This window comes from Otolemur garnettii, unplaced genomic scaffold (assembly GCF_000181295.1).
Source record: "Otolemur garnettii isolate 467f Iridium unplaced genomic scaffold, OtoGar3 scaffold00072, whole genome shotgun sequence".
In the NCBI taxonomy this organism is placed as follows: domain Eukaryota; kingdom Metazoa; phylum Chordata; class Mammalia; order Primates; family Galagidae; genus Otolemur; species Otolemur garnettii.
The window spans coordinates 6,126,331-6,150,887 of NW_003852467.1; the positions used below are offsets into that span (position 1 = coordinate 6,126,331).

The 24,557-nt window shown below is 39.5% G+C and overlaps 1 protein-coding gene and 1 non-coding gene across 4 annotated transcripts in view; one reads left to right on the forward strand and one right to left on the reverse strand.

The window, feature by feature from the left end:
• The window catches only part of DMD (dystrophin), a 2,307,273-nt gene extending 2,286,745 nt beyond the window's left edge, over nt 1-20,528 (forward strand). Inside the window, exons 16-18 of one of the 3 annotated variants that reach the window (XM_023515449.1) lie at nt 4,410-4,502; nt 12,359-12,390; nt 17,965-20,528. In XM_023515449.1, coding sequence (XP_023371217.1) covers nt 4,410-4,502; nt 12,359-12,390; nt 17,965-17,976 — 137 coding nt within the window. In that variant the 3' untranslated portion in view covers nt 17,977-20,528. The remainder of the gene's footprint in view (nt 1-4,409; nt 4,503-12,358; nt 12,391-17,964) is intronic. The other 2 variants (XM_023515448.1, XM_012807596.2) reach the window with 2 other exon arrangements.
• Nucleotides 16,433-16,540, reverse strand: LOC111726597. Its single transcript, XR_002774337.1, has one exon. It is a non-coding gene; the product is annotated as a U6 spliceosomal RNA (small nuclear RNA).
• Nucleotides 20,529-24,557: the final 4,029 nt, after the last annotated feature.

Genomic DNA, 24,557 nt, shown 5'->3' on the forward strand with positions numbered 1-24,557 from the left:
TTTTTTTTTTTTTTTGAGACAGAGTCTCACTATGTTGCCCTGGGTAGAGTTTCGTAGCATCATAGCTCACAGCAACCTGAAACTCTTAGGCTTAAGCCATTCTCTTGCCTCAGCCTCCCAAGTAGCTGGGAGTACAGGTGCCCACCACAACCCCCAGCTATTTTTTGTTGCAGTTGTCATTATTGTTTAGCTGGCCTGGGCTGGGTTTGAACCCACCACCCTGTTGCATGTGGCTGGCACTGTAACCCCTGTGCTACAGGCACTGAGCCAAAACACATTCTTCTTAGCAAAGTATCACAAGAATGGAAAAGCAACTACCCAGTGCACTCAATACTAATACATAGCCAAAAGATGAACTACTTCATGCCCACATAGGAGAAAAACTCATTTCAATTCAAGTTGAGGACAGGGGTAATGGGGTGTTGGGGTGCTTTCACTGAATGGGCACCTGGTGGGGTGTTTGGCACACCTTTTGTGTGTCAGATGTGACCACAGAAGGGACTCTATCTAACAAAATCAAATATTTTCACCTATTTGTTTATACCGTCACATTAACCTGAAATAAATTTACTTTTGCAGAAAAAAAAAAAAAAGAATCCGTTTCATGGAGGCAGGACTCTTTGTTTACTATTATAACCTCATCATCTAGAATAGTGTCTGGCATACAGTTGGCTTTTAATAAACATTTGAAGTAATAAATTAATCTTAGTCTTTTTTAAATTTTTGTGGGTTTTTTAAAGGCATTCAAGAAATCTGGCTAAGTGGAACCATGCCTGTGGCTCAAAGGAGTGGGGCGCCAGCCCCATACGCCGGAGGTGTCGAGTTCAAACCCAGCCCCGGCCAAAAACTGCAAAAAAAGAAAAAGAAATCTGGCTAAGTCTGGAATAGTGCGATAGTGTTACTTTACCTTCAGGTTTCATTTAGCTGTTTTAACTTTTCCATTATAATCTGATACAGAAAATAGTAGGCATCAGGCATTTTTTGGTGAGTTGAAGCACTTCTACTCAGGCATGTATATAATTTCTGATTTCAGTTCTTCAAAAGCGGTGATTTAAACACATTTTGAGAAATCTTAAATATTGAGAAAAAAAAAAAAGGTTATACACATTACTTGTTTTTTACTACCTAAAATGTAATAAGAGACTCTAAGAATATCTAAATGGATACAATTATCACTGCCATGAAAGTTTTCCATTAAGACAAATAAGCCAATTTTACATTTGTACTTGAACACTCCTATTTGAGACTGATACTTTATTTGTAAACATAAATCGTTAGGTTTATAGTATTTTACAATTTGATCTTTGAAATGATTCAGAAACAGGAATGTCAGTCCCTTCGTTGAACTGTACCTGAATCTTAGTGCAATTGAGTTCCTAGAGCTCCAGTGTGATGTAATTAAACTGTCAGAAATATTAACATCAGTGCTCATAACTGTTTCTGTTGGTTCTGATTTATTGTGTAAGGCATACAGTCACTAAAGTGGACTTATTGCCATTAAAAATGCCTCATGTTTCCTAGTTCAGCAAACATTTGCATCACTAGTGGAATAGAAATGTGTAATTGGCCCTGTAGTTGTCAGGATTCCTGTTCCTCCCACTAGTAGTAGTTTATTCATTTTGTCACCAGATAATGGTAGTTTAAAACCACAAGAAAAAAGAAACTAAAAATGCTAAATTTCCCCTTTTTGCAAAGGCATAAACTTGAGCATGTGTATGCAAAGAGGGAGGGAGAAAAAGAGAGAGGTTGTAACTCTTCTACTTTGGGACCTTAATTCTTCAGCACCCATTTTCTGTACTTGGTATTTCAAAGAGGTTTCCTGTGGTGTTACCATGAGACTTGCATAATCAGAGGCTTGTTATCTATCCTAGGTTCTTAACCCTCCATTCTAATAATGACATGCAGCCTCTCATCCACCTAGGATGTGATTTCGTCTTAATGGTTAGCATTGCTAGTGATTCTTTTAGCTTGTGCTTTAAAAAGCAAGGATGAAAACATAGAAATAAATGCAGGATTATAATCATAGATGAAACTCCAAGTAGCGTAGACCGAAGGAAATGACAAGCATATTTAAATCATTTAGTCACTGGCTTCGCAGGCATTTCCGCGTCAGATGTGAACCTCAGCTTCTCCCTAAGAAAGTTCATTATTGTTAACTTGCTGAAGCAAGGTCTCCTTTTAGGCAGAAGTGACAACAAGCTGAACAAATGGAACTTGAAAAGCAGTTACTTGGAAGATAGAGCATTGTGAAAAATTAGTTTCAAAAGACCTTTAAAGTTGAAATTAATTTTGTTTGTGCCTATAAAATCCCCCCAACTGTAAATGCTACTTGAAGTGTATTTCTTTAACACATGAATAAATAATAGTGACACAGATCCACAAAATGTACAAGGAGATTCCCATTCAAATGAAGATCATCCATCCCTAAACTCCTCTCAGAGGCTTCCAAATCATCATTCTCATCTCACATTAAAAAAAAAAAATCTCAAAAATTAAAAGTAGGGGCTGGGCATGCTGGCTCACACCGATAATCCTAGCACTCTGGGAGGCTGAGGCAGGTGGATTGCCTGAGCTCAGGAGTTCCAGCTCAGCCTGAGCAAGAGCAAGACCCAGTCTCTAAAAATAGCTGGGCACTGTGGTAGGCACCTGTGGTCCCAGCTCTTTGGGAGGCTGAGACAAGAGAATTGCTTGAGCCCAAGAGTTGAGGTTGCTGTGAGCTATGACACCACAGCACTCTACTGAGGGGGACAAAATGAGAACTGTCTCAAAAAAAAATTAATTAAAAATATTTCCTCTCTATGGAACTCCAACATCTCATTATGATAAAGTATTCCCAAGTACCAAAGAGGGAAGAACACAACTTTCCAATAAACCCCATTTCTACAGTTTTTAGAATATTAATATTTCATTACTTGTATAGGTCACATAATACTTGGATTTCTACTACACTGGACGTTAAAAGTACTTGGCTTTTGTTTGTATTTTTGGTTAAATACCAAAAGAAAGAGTTTTTAAAAAGCCCTCAGTGTCTTCTTTCATGGTGGGAGTATAACATGTCACATTCTTATTTTGGGTTGAGGACACACACAGCAAGTGTGCCATGATTGCTTTACTACAAAGAAAAAAGTCTGGCTCGGCTCCTGTGGCTCAAGTGGCTAAGGCACCAGCCACATACACCTAAGGTGGCGGGTTCGAATTCAGCCCCGTCCTGCCAAAACAACAATGATGGCTGCAAGCAAAAAAAATAGCCAGGCGTTGTGGCAGGTGCCTGTGGTCCTAGCTACTTGGGAGGCTGAGGCAGGAGACTCGCTTGAGCCCAGGAGTTGGAGGTTGCTGTAACAGAACTCTACCCAGGGGGAAAGCTTGAGGCTCTGTCTCAAAAAAAAAAAAAAAGAAAAAGAAAAAAGTCTGACATTTGTTAACAGGGCATAAGAAAAGAGGGTTTGTCAAAAAAATGAAAGAAACTCAATTCAGTGGGGTGGAACACAATTATAAGAGGGACTTTACCCCCCCCCAAAAAAACTCAGTTCTGGTTGGGGGGAGGGGGAATACGGGAAGGAAGGGGATGGGTGTGCTCCCACTTAATAAGTGCAATGTAAGGGTATATGGCATACCTTTTGGGTGTGGGACACAACTATGAGAGGGCCTCTACATAACAAATGCAACTATTATAATCTAGTTGTATGTACCCTCACATCAAACTGAAATTTAAAAAAAAAAATTAAAAAATAAAACCTCACAAAGACCAGGCTCATTGGCTTATACCTGTAATCCTAGCACTCTGGAAGGCCAAAAAGGGTGGATTGCTTGAGCTCACAAGTTCAAGACCAGCTTAAGCAAAAGTGAGACCTCAGGTGGCGCCTATGGCTCAGTGGGCAAGACACCAGCCCCATATACTGAGAGTGGGTTCAAACCCAGCCCCTGTCTCTAAAAATAGCCTAGCGTTGTGGCGGGTGCCTGTAGTCCCAGCTACTTGGGAGGCTGAGGCAAGAGAATCACCTAAGCCCAGGAGTTGGAGGTTGCTATGAGCTATGCTATGGCACTCTACCAAAGGCGGTAAAGTGAGACTCTGTCTCTAAAAAAAAAAAAAAAAAAAAAAAAAGAAAGAAGATGGCTTGAGGCCAAGAGTTTGAGGAGGTTGCTGTGAGCTGTGATGCCATGGCACTCTACCCAGGGCAACAGCTTGGGACTATATCCAAAAAAAAAGGAAAACCTCATAAAATAAACTTTAATAATATTATAGAAAAGTTGTTTCCTAATTATTAAGCTTGAGGGTTTTTTATTTTTTAACTTATTTACGATCAAGTGAAATGAATTTATAATGGTTTTTAAAATGTAATTATGGCCCTTTTCTCTACTACGTTTTACATAAGAGTAATTTGCTACTATCTATTTTTGCTTTTATTAAGGCGAGGAAGATCTTCTCAGTCCTCCTCAAGACACAAGCACAGGGTTAGAGGAGGTGATGGAGCAACTCAACAACTCCTTCCCTAGTTCGAGAGGTAAGCTCCAGTCCCTTTGAGGGACTCAGACTTACTGGGATTAGTCCCCTCACTTCCATACACAACTGAAGTATTTTCTGTATGGAAGTCAACAGGTGCTATCAGAATGCCAATTTGGGTCCATGGGGAGGTTTTATTTTTTGATGTGAATTCCTACTTTGAAGTATTTTGATTTGAATACTTGTGAAATCAAGATGTCTCCAGAAATAAGGATAGCACCTTATATTTATCAAGTATTTTACTTGCTTCACACATTAGTCTGAAGAGTTAATTATATGCTGTGCCTTGTGCTAAAAAGCAATTATTATGTGACTTTTACAGACAGGAAATTAGTGCTCCAGTGGTGCCTTTGCCAGGGACACGTGGCTATTATGTGCTACAGCAAGGCCTAGAACGTGCCTAGCAGGTGGTGGTGGAAATTCTGACTTGCAATCTGATGCTTTGTATACTTAAAAATTGTGTCATACTCCATCATTAACTGCAAAAACAATCAAATCTTCATAGACTATTTAACCTTCATACCTGGAATACAGGCTTTGCAAAGAAAGGCATTACTATTTTTCTTTCTATCACTGACCTTATGCCTTTTTCCCCTCAAACAAAGGCAGCATTTTAAACCTCTCCCCTCACCCCAGATTTTCCCTCTACCCTGCATGGACATGTCTTGCCTCATCCAAGGAGATATTTCGCTGCTCTTGTTAGTTTCCTAGAGCATTTGTTTTAAGTTATTTCCCTTAGATAAAACAAAGTCACCATCTCACCTCCCTTCGGTGAATAAAAAGACTAGTGGCAGTCACCTGTGATCAAATAGAAGGAAAGCCCAATGAAACAAAGGGGAAAAAGCCCAAGGCTTTGTCGCCAGTGATTGGCACCCCTAATGGGCAGCCCGCAAAGGATGGGCAGCAGGAAATCTGGGCTATTTGTTCCTCGCCATAAGGGCAATGAGGAGGGTGTTTGGAGTAGTGTGTTTTTCCTATCTTTTTGTTCAGTGTCAGTTAACAATGGCCATTTCCTAGCTATTTGATGTGTGAGTGAGCGTTGTGCAATGCACATTAAAAGCAATAATGTTCTGGTAGAGCGTTGCTAAGGAACCATCAGGGGAAGCTAATTTTAAATGTCTGCACCAGCCATCTTTTCACTGCTGAGCGCCTCTGATGTGTTGATTTTAACAGATAAAAGTCTTATCTGTCTTCCACCTACCTCCACGCCCCCCACCCACCACCCCCTTCCCCATCCTGACTGTCTTAGACTCCTTTCCCTAGATGTCATGATTCATAATCAGAAGGCCATATACATACAGGCTTGGCAGAATCAAATGCTCTCACCTTTATCCCCCGTACTCTGTCCCGTCAGCTTTTCCTAGCACCTACTATGTGCCACTAGAGGTACTAGGGACACAAAGAAGAAATGACAAGTTCCATGCCTTCAGGGTACTTATGATCAGTTGGGGATATAGAATTCCAAAGAAATTCCAGACACAATACAGTGATAAGACTGCTGTATGATCCTGTACCCTTAAACTGGTGGCTTGTTTACCTGCTCTGTGGGAAGTTAGTGGCAGCTGTTCTGGCACCCTGGGCATTTCTTCCACATCGGAACAACAGGAAGATAGCAGAGAAGAAGCTACAGCACGGCTCATGGCTCTGCTTCCCCGAGGCAAGGCAGCCTTGCCTCCCCTCGATTCTTTTATGTCCCGTATCTCTGGTCCACCCTAATGAGCTTTAAGGATTTTGCACCATCTCCCTTCGTACACACCCCCTTTAGAATCCTAAAGCTAAATATTATACCGGTATGGAAGAAGCTTCCTGGAAGACTAGAACTGTCCCTCCTCTAATATGGTATTTTGCAATTAGCATCTCTGATATTGATCTTACTCACGTGTATACAAATTTGGAGAACTCTAGTCAGGACACCTGCATAGTATTTCTTCAAGTAATGCTTAGGAAGCATATCATCCCCTAAGTGGTGATTTCAGTTCTCAAATAGGAGCTAAGGAGGCCTCCTGGTCTGTGATACCAATTCCACTAACTTTCTACTTACTCATTCATATCCTGGTGGCCTGGGAAAATTAATTCATATTCCTGGGGGGGAAGCACAGTCAAATAAACAAAAAACACAGTAAGAGAGTAAAGTGTTGGAAGTTGTGGCCAGTCTTTCTGTAAGGCCGGACCGTGCCATCTTCTCTCGTTTTGCTGCTTCCAGCTAAATGAGGCCTTGTTCTAGGCCCTTCTCTCCCCAAATTAAGATTAAGAGTTTCTTCATTATAAAAATAGGCCAATCATCAGTGCACTCTAGTGTTTTAGGAATAGTTTATTTCTAACTGAAAGCTTTTTTTATTTAATTTTGAATGACTGGGGTGAGGGTGGGGATGCAGGTAGGTTTGAGGGGAATATTTTAGCAGTTGGTAGGTATGTTAGACTGATAGTGAGCAGAAGTTTTTGAGAACCCTAACGTCTCGGGATTATAGTTTCTCCCAAATGCAAGAACCTTAAAAGGTCATCTTAGCCTCTTTGATGCCCAGAACAGTGACTTTCTACCCATTTTTATCATTACCCATATAATAGAAACATTTTATGTTGCAAACTGGGGTAAGGATATTAAAAAGATTATATGTATATTTATGTACACACACATATATGTATATGGCCATCCTATGTACACAGCACTCATAGTCACATAACTCATAGTTACACATGCAAAGGTCAGAAATAAAAGTTTCATGAAGCAATACCTTCCATGCTACATATAATGCATGCTCCTCTTCTCTTTTATTTATTTAAAAATAAAAGGCCGGCTGCAATCCACTAAACTGATCTTCCGAACCAGCAGTTTAAAATTACTGATCTAACTGATCTCACTTTCCTTGCCCAGGTGACCATCTGTCAAAAAAAATTAAATCTTAAAATTTTTACCATGAATGTTTCTACCTAAGATCTTGCTGATGTCTTAGAGGACTTTATAGTTTTATTGTAACGCTGCCATACACGTTCCCATTGTTGTGTTACGAAAATGAAGTTCACGGTTTTTACAGCTGTTTTGGACAGCTGTTTGAGTAACTCAAAACAGATGTTGGCGCCAGAGGTCAGACATTTAGTGGAAGTGGGCTATTAAATACCACCTCGTGGTTTACTTAACCCTGCTAGATAATTGCCCACAGAGGAGAAGCCTTCTTTAAAAAAATTATGTTTTTCTCAAACATAAAGAATATATAGGTAGGCAAGCTACTGTGTTCTTTAAATTTGCCACTTTATTTTGTTGCCCCTTCCACAGAGCTTAACCTTAAGGCGTGTGCTAATCTTTATCTTTCATTTTCCGGGAAGCCCAGAGAAGTGAAGTGCCTTTTTCCTGGCCATTCAGCAAGTTAAATTAGGTTTCTGATCTTATCTCAATGGTGATGGCGTTGTTAAACTGCTATCCATATTAATAAAGAAGTCGCATTCTTCCCCATTTAGTGATAAACGGATAGCCACGCATAATCGGCAATATAAACTATGTTCAGGGTGTGAATGTGTGCACATTTAGCTCTGTGATTATATCTTTCCTGATTAATATCTAGATATAGTTATTGTTCGCAAATAGTTGGAGGGTTTGAGCAGCTCAGTATATATGTATTTTAACACTAACCATCAGCCAATTTCTATCTAATTTATTTATCAATCTATATAATCTCTTCCTTTGTCTGCAAGTATATGTAGATGGTAAATTCCAGTGTAATAAAAGTCATTGTCTATTGTAAGACACTTTCTCAATCTCTACCATTCTACAGGAACACTACATGGGTAGAAAAAACAATTAATATAATTTCAGAATAAATTCTGGCTGGGCACCCTTAGCACAGTGGTTACAGCACCAGCCACATGCACCAAGGCTGGCAGGTTCGAGTCCAGCCCAGGCCAGCTAAACAATAATGACAACTACAACAACAACAACAAAATAGCAGAGTCTTATGGCAGGCGCCTGTAGTCCCAGCTACTTGGGAGGCTAAGGCAAGAAATCACTTAAGCCCAAGAGTTGGAGGTTGCTGTGAGCTGTGACACCATGGTACTCTACCGAGGGTGACATAATAAGACTCTGTCTCAAAAAAATAAAAAAAGAAGAAGAAGAAATCCTTAGGGCAGCGCCTGTAGCTCCAGGAGTAGGGCGGGTGCTGGCCCCATATACCAGGGGTAACGGGTTCAAACCCAGCCCCGGCAAAAAAAAAAAAAAAAAAACTGCAAAAAAAATAAATCCTTAAGCAATTTGGCCATAAGTCCCTAATCATTTAGCAGTCTAACAAAGGTATTTTATAGTGTGTGCCCTGATGAAAGAAATGCTTTCCTAGTCAGTGGTAGGGTATTGAGCTCCCAAATATGAGGTATTACTTTATACTTGATTTTAGCCAAAAGGCCAAGAAGTGATGAGGTGCCACTTTATAGAGGTTAATGAATAATAGGATCTGAGATAAGTTCTCAGTGCAGTAAGACAATCCAGAAAGCAGTTAGTGCTATGTGGGTATTTCTGCTGCCTGTACAGTCTCTCGCCTACTGACCTGTGCCACATCATTTTTATCCCCAGCAGCCCATGCCATCCTGTCCCTCTCATACGTGTACCAACCTCACAATAAGCCCGTATTCATCTGTCAAACGTCCCTAATTTACCAACCCCTCTTTTTACAAAGATGGCTTTGTAAAACCTGCCATCTTTAAAAATTCAGTTTTGTGGTTCTGTTATGAAAAACAACATAAAGAACAAAAGCAGACGGAAGCATCATAGGCCCCCTTTCAGGCACCATTCTGTTTCTTACCTCTACAAAGGATTCGAACAATTATCCCTTTATACCAAAGACAAGCAGACTATATACAGCCCATAGGCCAAACCTGGCCCACTACCTGTTTTTATACATAAGGTAGTTTGAAACACAGCTGCACCAACTCATTTACATGTTGCCTATAGTTGCTTTCTTACTACCAGGGCAGAGTAGTTATAGCAGAGTAAAACAGTTACGACAGAGACTGTGGCTTGCAAAGCCTAACATATTTACTCTCTGGCCCCCTATAGGGGAAATGTCCCAGTCCCTTATTTATACTATTATTTCATTGTCCATTCTTACTGTGACACGTATACAGTCACGGGCTTCCATGCTGATCAACTTTCAGCTCAACAAAACTATGCTTTTGAATTGATTTATACATTTATATCCATGTTCAGCAGAGAGCATGCAGCTTTCAGTATTTAAAGTGTAGAGATTTGAATCTTCTTTGACTTGTAATTCTAAAAAGGGACTCATTCGTCCTTAACTTTTTGAAACTGTCAGTGAACTAAGATAAAAGAAGGTAGAGGCCCCCAGAAACAGTAATGCATTGCGATTCTGACTCTGAAATAATGAATTATAATTGTTAATGTCAAGTTCATACTGCCCGAGGAAACTAGACTTCTCTAGACCTGACCAAGGGCTTTATTTAGTCTCAGGACTCCCCTGGCATACTTCCCTTTCCCCTTGATTCATTTCCTGCCAACATACCACATTGCCAGATGGACACCCTAATTGAAAGTCTGAGGAAACTCATTTCCAAGGAATGTATTTATAAAGTAACACTTTTATCTGGCACTTGTATTTATGTACTGGTCAAGAACTTTTTAAAATGTTACAACCAAGTAACCTCTATTTTATCAGTGTAAAGCTATTCCTAATGGAGTAGAAAACATCATTTGTTTTTATTTTATTTTATTATATATTCTTTTTAATGAAAAGAAGAGCTTCCTTTTATACTGTGTCATCGAGTACCTTGCGATCCAAGTGATGACAGAGGATTTGGGAAAAGATTAGTGTTAACTGGCTCTGGGAGGTCCATTTTACATAAAATATAGTTTCTGAAGAAGTACTTGAAACCAAATAGAAATCATTTGTTGCTGCATATTCACCAGTGACTGGTCGATACTGAACGCTGGGTATGCTTTGGTGTTGAATTCATAAAGATATGCAGCCTTAATCACTCAAGAACCGTAATTGCATTCTGAAACTAAATCATAAAAGCTTTCTAGCAGTGCTGTCCTTCCCAGAATTCTGGCGTTTTCAAAATAGGCAAAGTTACCAAGTTTTCAAAAAAGACTAAAGTTACAAACCAGAATAAATTACCAGCCTTTGGTATCCAAGCTCAAGTATAGCAGTCAAGGTCAAGTTGCTTTTAACTCAGGAGGACTCTTGGCCATGAGCCAGCTGCTACTCGCTAATTCAGATCAGTGAGCATTTATCAAGTACCAATAGTGTTTACTATATTAGAAAGTACTGGGGATCAGGGGATGGGTACACAACATGTGGGCCCTACCTTCAAAGAACTCATAGTCTTTAGAAGAAAAGAGAATTAATTCTGCTACCAGATGGTATAACTATGAAATATAAAGATTTTTTTTTTAATAAAAACAAAAAACTTTGCTAAAGGAATCAAAAGGAAGGGGTAATTCATACTGGGATTTGTTCGAGCTGGAAAGGAGGAAATGACGTTCTCCTCCCTTTCCTGTCATCTGGTAAGGGTCTACCACTGGTCACGCTCATAGCTGAAGAGCCAGTACCCATTTTTCTCTCTTTCCCCTGGCTTGAGGAGCATCATGAGTGCCTGGCCCTTACATGGTCAACCTACAATTTTTATATCCTAAGAAATCTCTGACTCAGGAAAATTCAGAATGAGGACTAGAAAGGGGAAAAGGAGGAAGGGCGAGAACAGGAGGGCAGAATGGAAGGAAGGGAGGAAAGGAAAAGTCATACTGAGAAAACTTTTAAATATCTACTAAAAGTTTTGAGCCCTATACTTGAGCTGTGAAAAATTCCTATTGGAATTGTACCTTCAGACTTCCCCATTCCGGACTAATAGTTCCCAAATCGTTTGAGGGAGTTTTAGTGTTTAGTCCCTGAGCATGGTGGTCAAGGAGGAAGGGGGATCCTGTACAGGACCTCACACAGCTCTGCTTTGATCTGCTCTAAATAACTGCAATTCCATATACGATTATTTTAGGAAGTGTCCCATTGCTACAAACAGTTTGAAAACCAGTATTTTAGTTTGAAGATTCTGGAGATGAAAGGAAATTGCATGCCCATGACATGCTGGGTGTGGTCAGAGGCTCCTCCCTTTCTGTCTAGTATTCTAATTATGAATACTGTCATAGAATACTTTCTCATGGGAATCCACTTTTCAAAAATAAAGAAATGAATACAGATGTAGGGGTCTATGAAACAAGGCCAATGGGTCTCTAGCCATTCACTCTCCAAGGCTCCTGATATTTATTAAATTAACAAGGGAGAGGTTGAAAGCTCATTCTTGGATCTAGATCTGTGGCTTGTCCATTAGTGGAACTTAGTTCTTCCCTTCATCTTTTCTATTTTATCAAATGCCCCCCAATCCTGTCATGGACATGCTCAGCTTCTACCAAGAAATTCTCCCAAAAGGATGGAGCCCACCCTGCATGTTAGGGGTTCTGTCTTGCATTTGGGGTGCAGACTTTTGGCACACAAAGTCATGCTGAATGTCAAGTGGAGAATGAAGAGATTCCGAGATTTTTGAACATTAAGCTTGTGTTGCCCTTGAAAACAATACGTGATCTGTCAGATTTTGATTCTGTGCCAGTTTTCATATGGATTCTATAAATGACATCTCCTGGATCATGTTATCTGTTTGCACTGACTTTAAGTGTATGTAAAGGTTATTTGACTAGATGTGTCTTTGGGGATTTTGTTTCTGTTTTCTTTTCAGAAGGGAATAAATGAATTGTCATCTCAATATTTGTTTGGTAAAAGAAGTAAATTGCTATGAAACTGTATATATATGCATGTTTTTTTTTTCCCTTCCTGATATCTCTGCCTCTTCCTCTCTCTATTATTAAAGGAAGAAATACCCCTGGAAAGCCAATGAGAGAGGTTAGTGAGATTCAGGCTCACAGCCATGGCTTCTGTCTGTCTCATCCTGCTTTCTGTGTTTGGCATTTGTGTAAAAATTGTGTGCGTGCACGCGCATGTATGTGTATTACACATTGCGTCACCATTTAAAGATGGTAGTCACCTCTCCACTTCTAACTCATGAGGAACATCCCTCAGATGTTCATCTTGTCATTACCATGACGACAGGACCCAGGGGTTGGGGGGAGCAGGAATCCCTTTAAAATGGCAGTCCTTTGGCGCCCCCTGTTGGAGCCCCACAGTCCATCATCTGTTGCCATTTGCAACACAAACAAAATCTTCCAATTAAATTTAGCCTTCGCCATAACTGGTGAGTCATACAGCTTTCTTCCACTTCCAGGACCTTAGCATTTTCTGCCAGCGCCTTTGCTTTCTATTCTTCTAGGATGACTTCATGTTTCTTTTGTTCCATTTTTCCCCGGTTCCTATACTCTTTCCCATTTTAGCTAACATTTTTTGAGCACTGACTGTGTGCCAAAGCATTGCTGTCAGCAGTTGCCATCTTTCTTTTTCATTATGTAATCTTCATGACAAACCTATGAGGTAGGTGTTCTCATTAACCCTATTTTGCAGATAAGGAAACTGAGTCAATGAGAGGGGAAGCAGTGTGTCCAAGGTGACAGCCAGGATTTGGATCCAGGTAGTCTGGTTCCGGACTCTTTTAACTCTTACACTGTACTGCCACATGATAAAATGCGATTTCAAAAACATATGTCATCTCAACTTGCCTTTTAGAAGACATTCCTTTTTATTGGGCATTTGAAGGTACAGAGAACAACCAATTAGATTAAAAAATTCCAAGTTGGAGTCCTGAGGGGGGTTTTAAATGCCTGTGTATGGATTGAAAAAGATAGGGTGCATCAGCACTGAATGTGGTTTGAGGTTTTATCCTGAAAGGTTAAGGTTCCTCCTATTCTGCCAGGAATATTGTCCTGTCTCTGCCAGGAACATCGAATTAACTAAGTGACTATTAGATGACATATTTTTGAGTGACAGCCCTGGTGACACAAAATTGTCCTTACCGTGAGCTTATTGTTAAGGAAGATAGAAGGAAAACTATCCCATCAGATGGCAATAGTGTGTACTGTCCCAGTATGTAATAATGTTCCAGGAGACAGGTTGGATAAGTAGAGAGTCCTTATATGAGATAATTCTGGATCCTTAACAACAGGATGGATGAGAGTGGCCATGGATTCATTTAAACGTAAGGAATATACAAAAAATTCTACCAACACCGTGTCATACGAGGCTAATGAATTTAGTGATCCTTCCATATGTCTATGCCAGCGCTTACTTGTAAGGCTTTGGGTGGTGGGGTCCTGGGAAGGAGTGGTAGGCTGGGAGGAGAAGGAAACCGGAATCTCTGAATGTTCCTGACAGTTTGCCTGGCTCATGTACTTTGTACTTGACACTTCTTGGGTTCATTCTTATGGTAAGTGCCCCTTCAAATTTATTTTTTAACTTTTTTGTGAAAACTTACACCATAATTTTGACCACCCTAAAATGGTCTCACTCGTGAATGAATGTTAGAAAAAGTCTGCACCTATCACTGAAGTCCTATAGAGTTCGGAGACTTACTGCCCGAGATGTATTACAGTCAGGTAGTACAAGGTCATGTACACGGTTCCAGAAGCCAGGTAATCTAAATAATAATGACTTATTTAATGCTATGAAAATACCCCAAATATACAGTACACCAGATTTTTTTCTCAGACATTAAATGATAGAGAAGGGTAAAGATAAGCACATTTCACTACAGTATTCTGGCTTTGCCAGTTCAATGCTAACCATTTGTTTGGGAATTGTATTTTTAAAAAATAGAGCGCCAGATTGCTGTGGAGGTCTTGAATCTTTGCCAGAAAGTCTCAATTCCAATCACTGCAGAAAACAACTCCCTCAGGCAGTGGTGGCGTGTGAGACTAAATGTGTTGCAGTTAGCACCAACTTGGAAAAACATACAACCGTCCTAATGTCCGATGCGTCATCCCTTTGTGTTCAATAATCCTTGCTTAAGAATGGATTAAGTTAAGACTTTCTGTAGCCGTATTTTGGTGTCAGCTTGTGCTGGAAGCTGATGCAAAGGCCTGAATCCCGGCTGCTTCCACTGATTTTTTTGCCCTTACAGTATGAGATTGTAATTTGGACTTTAGGAAAATCTGTCAGGTAAAAATAATGACCTCACTAATGTTGTGCCTTACACAAATGGATAATAGAACCAGGATACAAATTGTTTATATCCATGTTTTACAGTACAATTTTACCCTTCCAATAGATTGAAATCTGATTCTTTGGGGCAGTGTTTTGTCAGATGTACAACTTTTTTTCAGAATCTAATGAAAGCCTCCATGAGAACAAATTAAAATTATTATTTTGGTGAAACAAATATCCATAAATGAAGTAACAAAAGGCATAACATAAATAAGGTGAGGTGACGCTAAAGATTCTTCATTTTTATAGCATAAGGATGACTACGGGCCATTTGTGAAAATTTAACCGTTTAAACAGTCCAGCATATTATGGGAGAGAGTGTGGTATATTAAGAATAATGAACCTCTGTTTTCCCTGGCAGATTTTTAAATGGCAGATACCCCTAGAACTTATACTTCTTGAGAGACTCAAGAATTTTCCTTCCAGGTAGTAACTGAACCATTTCAAGGAATAGAAGCACCGCGTGGCTATATAACGTATAAATGCATTTGCTTTTTAATTATCTGTTGAGATTGAGTTCACGTGCCCTCACACACAGTCTAAAAAGGTACTTTTTGATGATCAATAAACTGACGGGGAAAATGAGTTTTTCTCTTTCTTGTTTATATTTTGTAATACACTTTCTAGCTCCCAGGTAAACTACAATGTATTCGGGTGTGGGTCCTAAGAAAAAGTTTGAATTGCATTCCAGTATCAGATTGTAAGGGTCTTGGTGTTTGTTTTTACTGGTTTGGTTAATGGCTGGATTACTGGTAATTAAAAATTTGTAGTTAGTCCATCTATTTTCAATTATGCACGAATAATTTTGCAGATTTCCCAGGGTTGCTGAGAAGTAAAAAAGATACAGGAGAAGCCCTCCAACCTGGTAGCGTCAGTTATATGTTTGTGTTCTGAGCTCTAAGGACCAGCAAAGATCCCACTGTGTTTTCTTGTGATTTTTATGGCACAGCAAAGCCAATGTTGATTTTCGTTCTTCAGTGAGTGCTGTCAAACCGTTTGCCCCCTTTATGAATAGTACATACGTTTTAAAAGTTTTCATATTGGTAGCCTCAACCGAAATCCAAAGTTATTTTTTTAAACATAATTACTTCTTGATGAAGCCACACTGATCAATCTCAAAGAGATTCACAAACTTGGTCACCTTAATATAAATGCCTGAATGGCATTAAACTTTTAAATAAGTCTCAAATCGATCTGGCGCCATCACTGTTTAAGTGCCTCTTCAGGTCTTCTCATATTTTTTTAAAGGGACCTGTCTCTTGAAATAAATATTAGAACAGAGTACCTGCCTTAATCTATCTTTAATTTTTATTGGGATTTTAACAATTATTATGGGAATCTGTAAAGTTGATACATAGTAAGGTAGTAATAGCCTAGTAAAGCATTTCAGTTCCAAAGACAGTACTTGAATAGTACAAAGATTTACCAATGGCCAAGAAGTAAAATTAGCTGTATAAAAATATGAGACATATCTGAAAGGGTAAGCATAAACTGTGTCTCAGATTATCTTATTCTAGATCTGAATTTTGCTACAAAATACCCAAGGACATTGGGTCTCTCTCTGTTCTTATGCTGGAGGATTGATGCTAGTAGTTCTGATACATTATTATTAAAAGGCTATCCTGATAGTTAGCCTTCATTTAGGAGGAGATCAAAGATAGAGTCACAGGATACCCAAGTCCATGCAATTAATGTGGGTCATATTATAATTAGGTTCTAGAGTAATTTGGAATGAAAAGTGGATTTTTTTTCCAGAGAATCCAGGTCTTACTAGACATATTGCATGTCCTAACAGAAAAATATGAAACACTTCACGAATTTGCATGTCATCCTTGCACAGGGGCCATGCTCATCTTTTCTATATCGTTACAGTTTTTAGTACATGTGCTACCAAACTGAGCACTTTCTTTTTTTTTTTTTTTTTTTTTTTGAGACAGAATCTCACTTTATTGCCCTCGGTAGAGTGCTGTGACATCACAGCTCACAGCAACCTTCAACTCCTGGGCTTAGGCAATTCTCTTGCCTCAGCCTCCCAAGTAGCTGGAACTACAGGCACCTGCCACAACACCCGGCTATTTTTTGCTGTTGTTGCATCTGTCATTGTTGTTCAGCTGGCCCAGGCCATGTTCGAACCTGCCAGCCTCGTTGTATGTGGTTAGCACCATAACCACTGTGCTACGGGCACCGAGCCACACCGAGCTATTTTTAGAGATGGGTCTTGCTCTTGCTCAGGCAATCCACATGCCTCAGCCTCCCAGAGTGCTAGGTTTACAGGGTCAGCCACCAGGGCGGCCATGAAAAGTGATTTTTATTCTGAAGTTTCCTAATTCAAATGTTAAAAGTGTACAAAAAGGTCAACCCAAGTAAAAGTAGAAAATAATCACCTCTATCATAGCCTCAGAAGTAAGTCAACAGCTTGAAACAGCCTTAGAAAGGAAAATTTTATGTGGTGGTGATGGTGATGATTGGTAGTAGAGATGGTAGTGATGATGGTGGTGGTTTCATAGTAAACAATGTTAATATAAGATAGTAATTATAGGCTCGGCACCTGTGGCTCAAGTGGCTAAGGTGCCAGCCACGTACGCCCAAGGTGGCAGGTTCAAATCCAGCCCAGGCCCGCCAAACAACAATGACGGCTGCAACCAAAAAATAGCCGGGCGTTGTGGTGAGCGCCTGTGGTCCCAGCTACTTGGGAGGCTGAGGGAGGAGACTTTCTTGAGCCCAGGAGTTGGAGGTTGCTGTGAGCTATGATGCCACAGTGCTCTACCCAGGGGGACAGCTTGAGGCTCCTGTCTCAAAAAAAAAAAGTAATTATATAGGGCGGTGCCTGTGGCTCAAAGGTGTAGGGTGGCGCTGGCCCTATATACCAGAGGTGGTGGGTTCAAACCTGACCCCAGCCAAAAACTGCAAAAAAAAAAAAAGAAGAAAAATATATATATACAGTAATCATACATAGCAAGGTGGCAAGGATGTATCCCATTGTGTAATATTCCTGTTATGATAAAAATCTTGGGCTTATCCATGGAATCATGTTAATACATGATGTTTACATTGGGACGATGTATTGTTTGACAATTTTCTGTTTAAAAGACACTAGTAGCCTGATCCAACATTAAGCTGATACTAACAACGTGTGATAGCTTCATTAACAAGGCTTTGCTTCATCCTGGAAACTGGTGAAATCAAACCCTGTTGTGTACACCCCCAATGCAGCTTCTGTGTTGTCTTCACCCAGAAATGGGGCATGGCCTCCCAAATGGCAAAGAGTTAATGCAGGTGATGATACTGGCACCCTTTGTAAAGTCTGTCTTTCTGTTTGCTTTCCAGGACACAATGTAGGAAGCCTTTTCCACATGGCAGATGATTTGGGCAGAGCGATGGAGTCCTTAGTTTCAGTCATGACAGATGAAGAAGGAGCAGACTAAATGTTTTACAATTCCTGATTCCCGCATGGTTTTTATAATATTCATACAACAAAGAGGATTAGACAGTAAGAGTTTACAAGAAATAAAATCTATATTTTTGTGAAGGGTAGTGGTACTATACTGTAGATTTCAGTAGTTTCTAAGTCTGTTATTGTTTTGTTAACAATGGCAGGTTTTACACGTCTATGCAATTGTACAAAAAAAAGTTATAAGAAAACTACATGTAAAATCTTGATAGCTAAATAACTTGCCATTTCTTTATATGGAACGCATTTTGGGTTGTTTAAAAATTTATAACAGTTATAAAGAAAGATTGTAAACTAAAGTGTGCTTTATAAAAAAAAAAAGTTGTTTATAAAAACCCCTAAAAACAAACACAGACACACACACACAGACACAAACACACACAGAGTTTGAGGCAGCGCATTGTTTTGCATCCTTTTAGCGTGATATCCATATGAAATTCATAGCTCTTTGTTCTTTTATTGCATATTGAAGATAGGACTTTCTCTAACACACACCACCAAATGGCTACTTTGCATTGCTCTTTGGGAATTATTGACTGAGTGGGGCTGGCTATAGGTTTTTATTTTAGACATCTATATGTCTATTGGTATATAAATACTATAGGTATATAGATAACTAGATACGAATTTCAATAGACCTTTTAAATTTCTTCTTCAAATGTTCCTGCCACTTCCTAATGGAAAGAAATTGCTTCTAGTCACCCAGGCTTACCTGCTTGGTCTAGAATGAATATTCCCTGGAGCCTGAAGCCAGGAGGAAACAACCACACTAAAACATTGTCTAGGGCTCCAGATGTTTCTCATTTTAAACTTTCCACTGACAACTACGGTATTGAATTTTTATTTTAACAGGAATGTGAATGAATACACAGAACTTATTATATCAGAGTAATCCGTTGGTTGATACTATTCAGCTCCTGCTGCTAGCAATGCCATGGTTTAGATTTAATGATGCTTCAGTGGAAATCAGAGAATCAGAAGGTAATTTGAACTCTTGAGCAGTAGGAGGATGATGCTAGGGCTAGCGGGCTATGAATTCCCAGCCAATCCCTGTGAGGAAGCAGTCTACGCCTAAGGACAGGATTGGATGAATGCTCATAACCGTACAGAGAGATCTCTATAATTTTACAACTAAATTACCCTGCCTTCTTCTCACTGTCAAAAGGAAGTAGGTGCTTTGCTTTTACTATTGTTTCTGTAGATTTTTCTTTTCCCATTGCTATGAGTTTTTTAAATGCTGGAAGACTTAATTTAAAACAATCCTTAGGAAAATGTGTAAGATGGTAACCCCATCACATTGTGATGCTGATGAAGATCAACCTGGAAGCCCAGGAACTGTTTCCTGCTTTTGCATTTCTCTTCAAGAAATACCACACAGGTTTGTAAGTGGGAAGGCAACTCCATTCAGATGTTCCAACAGAAAAAGCTACTCCAAACCCTTTGGGGTGGATGAGGCAGGTTAATTAAATATGTAAACAAACAAAAATCGAACCGAGAAGAAAAACTCAAGAGGAAAAGCTAAGGACTGGTAGGAAAAAGCTTTACTCTTTCATGTCATTTTATTACTTTTTTTTTTGAATCTTACAATAGAAATCACAGGTTATTTTGCGAATCTGTTACCTCTGACATCAAGTGTAACTTTCGGAGAACAGTTCTGTGCATTATTTTATTAACGATAATTAACATCAAACACAGCTTCTCATGCTATTTCTACCTCACTTTGGTTTTGGGGTGTTCCTGATAGTTGTGCATACCTGATTTCACAGCTTCACCACCTGTCTATTGCGTGACCATCTTTCTCTCTTTTCTTTTTTCCTTTATAATTTCCAAAAGAAAACCCAAAGCTCTAAGGTAACAAATTACACGAAGATTTGGTTTTAGTCTTGCATTGTTTTCCTTTATGTAACACTGGACTTTGCCTTTATCCAAGGATTTTTTTTTTTAACCAAGATTTAAAACAAGGGGTTGCTTTATATCCTACTAAGAAGTTTAAGTTTCTAAAATCAGAGGTAAATAGAGTGCATAATTTTGTTTTAATCTTTTTGTTTTATCTTTTAGACGTTAGTTCTGGAGTGAGTCTGTCAAAATATTTGAATAAAAATCGAGAGCTTTATTGCTGTGTTTTAAGCATAATTTGGACATTATTTCGTGTTCTTTATAACCACCGAGTATTAAACTGTAAATCATAATCAATGTAACTGAAGCATAAACATCACGTGGCATGTTATGTCATTGTTTTCAGGTACTGGGTTCTTACTTGAGTATCATATATATCGTGTTTTAACACCGACACTGTAACATTTACTAATTATTTTTTTAAACTTCAGTTTTATTGCATTTTCACAACATATCAGACTTCACCAAATATATGCCTTACTATTGTATTATATTACTGCTTTACTGTGTATCTTAATAAAGCACGCAGTTATGTTACAAAAAATCGTTGATTGGACTGTAATACTTCGTTTTTCATTTAGTTATTTAATTTTTAAATAAGAAATGCATTCACATGATTGAAAAATGAAAATCTAGAAAGATGACTCTCAACCACCCTATCTGTCTCCCACATCCTCCCTGCTCTGAGTAAACATTCTTAATTTGTGTATGCTTCCAAAGAAGTATCTTTATATATGTTCCTTTTTTTCCCTTCATGTCACAGATAGCGCACTCTGCATCCACTTATGCACCTTATTTGACTTACTTAAAAATGGACTCAGGAGAGCAGCGCCTGTGGCTCAGTGAGTAGGGTGCTGGCCCCATATACTGAGGGTGGCGGGTTCAGCCCTGGCCAAACTGCAACCAAAAAAATAGCCGGGCGTTTTGGCAGGCACCGGTAGTCCCAGCTACTCGGGAGGCTGAGGCGAGAGAATCGCTTGAGCCCAGGAGTGTGATGCCATGGCACTCTACCAAAGGTGACAAAGTAAGACTTTGTCTCTACCAAAAAAAAAATGGACTCAGGAGATCTTCCCCTATATAAAATGCTTTCTCATTCTTTTCTATAGCTGTATAATATTTCCATATATAAGAAGATAGTTTATTAAATGATTTGTCTAGTAGACTAGTTTATTTTCAGTCTTTTGCTGTGACCAAACATCTTGCACAGTTTTCATTTTACCATTTCACTTCTATACAAATATATCTGTGGATACATTCCCAGACATGAGATTTCTGGATCAAATGGGGTAAGCATTATTTGTAGCTTGGGAGATAAAGTTTGTGCAGCAACAGTGCTTGCTGTGTGGGGGGGAGGTGGGTGTTTTATTAATAAGTATATGAATTAAGGTAATTTACACTTTTTCTTCTTGAAAAAAAAAAAGAATTATAGAAGTGATATGAAATTTTCTTGAGACAGTCAAGTCTCACTATGTCACCCTGGGTAGAGTGCTATGGCATCACAGCTCACAACAACCTCAAACTCTTAGGCTTAAGTGATTTCTCCTGCCTCAGCCTCCCAAAAGTAGCTAGGACTACAGGCGCCCGCCACAGTGCCCCACTATATTTTTGGTCCTGGGTCTCATTTGTCGTTTGGCAGGCCTGGGCTGGATTTAAACCCACCAGCTCCGGTGTATGTGGCTAGCACTCTAGCTGGTGAGCTACAAGCACTGAGCCCATTTCTATAATTCATGACAGAATCAGCGCTAAGGACATAAAAAGATGCTTAAAAAATAATGCCTCAGAACTGGTTCTGGGGAAGACAGAACTGGTTCAAAGGAAAACTGTAAGACAGTGCAAAAAAAAAAAAAAAAAACCCATATACCTTTTACCCATATTAGCCAATTGTTTACATTTTGCTCCATTTTCTTTTTTTTTTTTTTTCAATTTTCTTGATGAACAAATGGTAGATTGAGGGGTTTCTGGAAGCATTTTAAGAATAAGTTGCACACACTATGGCCCTTTACACTTAAATACACAAGTACATTTCCTGGTAACTAGGACATTCCCTTGCATGACCACAGTACAATTATCAAATAAATGTAACATTCTATATAGCCGTCATCTACTGCACAGCCCATATTCGAATATTATCAATTGTGCCAACGATGTCTTTTATTGTTACATGTATTTCCCTGGTCTGAGATCTAATTCATGATTTTGTGACATTTACTTGTCATATCTCTTTAATCTCCTTTGATCTGGCACAGTTTCTTTGCCTTTCTTTGTCTTTAAGGACTTTGACGTTCTAGAGTACAAGCCTACTTTATAGGATGGGTTTGTGTGATGTGTGCTCATGATTAGATTCAAGGTATGCCTTTTTGGCAGGAATACCACACATGCAAGGATATCTTCAGCACCTCATACCAGGAGTCTTAGAAGGCAGGTTTATCCCATTCTTGGTGCGGACACTGATCACTTGGTTAAAGTAGTGTGGGCTAGGTTCCTCCACTCAGTGTACATTTTAAGACATAATTTTTCCTAAATCTTTAGGTTCGACTTATAATTTTTGTTTTTATATGTATAAATGCAGAGTTTGCATACGGAAGTCACTTGCAGTGAGCAGCCTTATTCAAGTTAAGTAGTCTGAATTTTATTGTTCTAAAATGCATTTATACTTTTTATGTACTTTCTTTTCAAGCCTGTATAATGTCTCATAGGAAACATTTTCAAACTAACAAAACCTCCCCAGTACCTAATTCACATATATCTAAACAAATTAAGCTTATAAATACAGTGAATCTCAAGTTCTTCAAAACTTTCCAGTACTAGATACTATGTGAACTGAGTCCAATTTTCTTACATGATTCTTTCCGAAGTTACACGTATAAAATGACATACCTTATGCTGGGTGCAGTGTCTCATACCTGTAATCCTTGCACTCTGGAAGGCTGAGAAGGTGGATTGCTTGAGATCAAGAGTTCCAGACCAGCCAGAGCAACAGTGAGACCCCATCTCTACTAGAAATGAAAAACAGAGGCAAGAGGATCACTTGAGCCCAAGAGTTTGAAGTTGCTATAAGCTTTGAGGCCATGGCACTCTACCAATGGCCACAAAGTCAGACTTTGTCTCAAAAAAAAAAAAAAATTGTAGCTCAGCACCCGTAGTTCAGTGAGTAGGGCTCCAGCCACATACACCGAAGGTGGCAGGTTCAAGCCCAGCCCAGGCCTGCTAAACAATGACAACTGCAACAACCAAAAAAAAAAAATATGGCCTGGTGTGGTGGCAGGAGCCTGTGGTCCCAGCTACTTGAGAGGCTGAGGCAAAAGAACTGCTTAAGCCCAAGAGGTTGAGGCTGCTGTGAACTCTGACGCCATGGCATTCTATTGAGGGCAACATAGTGAGATTCTATCTTAAAAAAAAAAAAAAATTGTGAGTGTTGGATTGCTTGAGCTCAGGAGTTCAAGACCAGCCTGAGCAAGAGCAAGACCTCATCTCTAAAAATAGCCAGGTGTTGTGGCAGGTGCCTATAGTCTCAGCTACTAGGGAGGCTGAGGCAAGAAGATGCCCAAGAGATTGAGGTTGCTGTGAGCTACAGCACTCTGCTGAGAGTGACAAAGTGAGACTCTGTCTCAAAAATAAATAAATAAAATAAAATTACACATTTTAAATGGGAACCCAAGACCAATCTCTCCAATTTGCTAACAAGCCAAATTGTCACAAACATCTTAAGCATTTTAAGCAAACACAGATTATCCTTAAATTCAACATAAACATTAAAATCATGGTTTAGGTTTACTCTACCATCTCTTTGTTTCATTCTAAAAAACTTACTAGGCTCAGCGCCTGTGGCTCAAGTGGCTAAGGCGCCAGCCACATACACCTAAGTTGGCGGGTTCGAATCCAGCCCGGGCCCGCCAAACAACAATGATGGCTGCAACCCCAAAATTGCCAGGCATTGTGGTGGGCACTTGTGGTCCCAGCTACTTGGGAGGCTGAGGCAAGAGACTCGCTTGAGCCCAGGAGTTGGAGGTTGCTGTGAGCTGTGAGGCCACAGCATTCTACCCAGGGGGACAGCTTGAGACTCTGTCTCAAAAAAAAAAAACAAAACTCGGCTTTCAAGACTTATTTAGTGAGACAGGGCTTCTCTCAGTGGGTACGTCCCAGGAGTACTAAGGTCCTTCAGTCTTGAGGGTGGCCAGATGAGTCCTGTAATCTTTAGCCTTCTGCAGTTGACTAAGGATGCCCTACAACTGATAATCAGTTTCTCTAAGTGCCATGATGTAGGAAGCACTATACCAAGGTAATACTTACACCATCACAAGAGTTGAGATTACTAGTTCAACAATTCCTGGCCATTTACTAAAATTAAACATCCCAGGCATATTACAATTTTGAGATGAATAACTTTTCTTATGCTACATTCAATTCCTTTTTCTTTTCTTTTTGAGACAGAGTCTCACTCTATTGCCCCAGGCTAGAGTGCTGTAGCGTCAGCCTACCTCACAGCAGCCTCAACTCCTGGGCTCAAGCCATCCTCCTGCCTCATCTTCCCAAGTAGCTAGGACTACAGTCATCCACTACAATGTCCAACTAC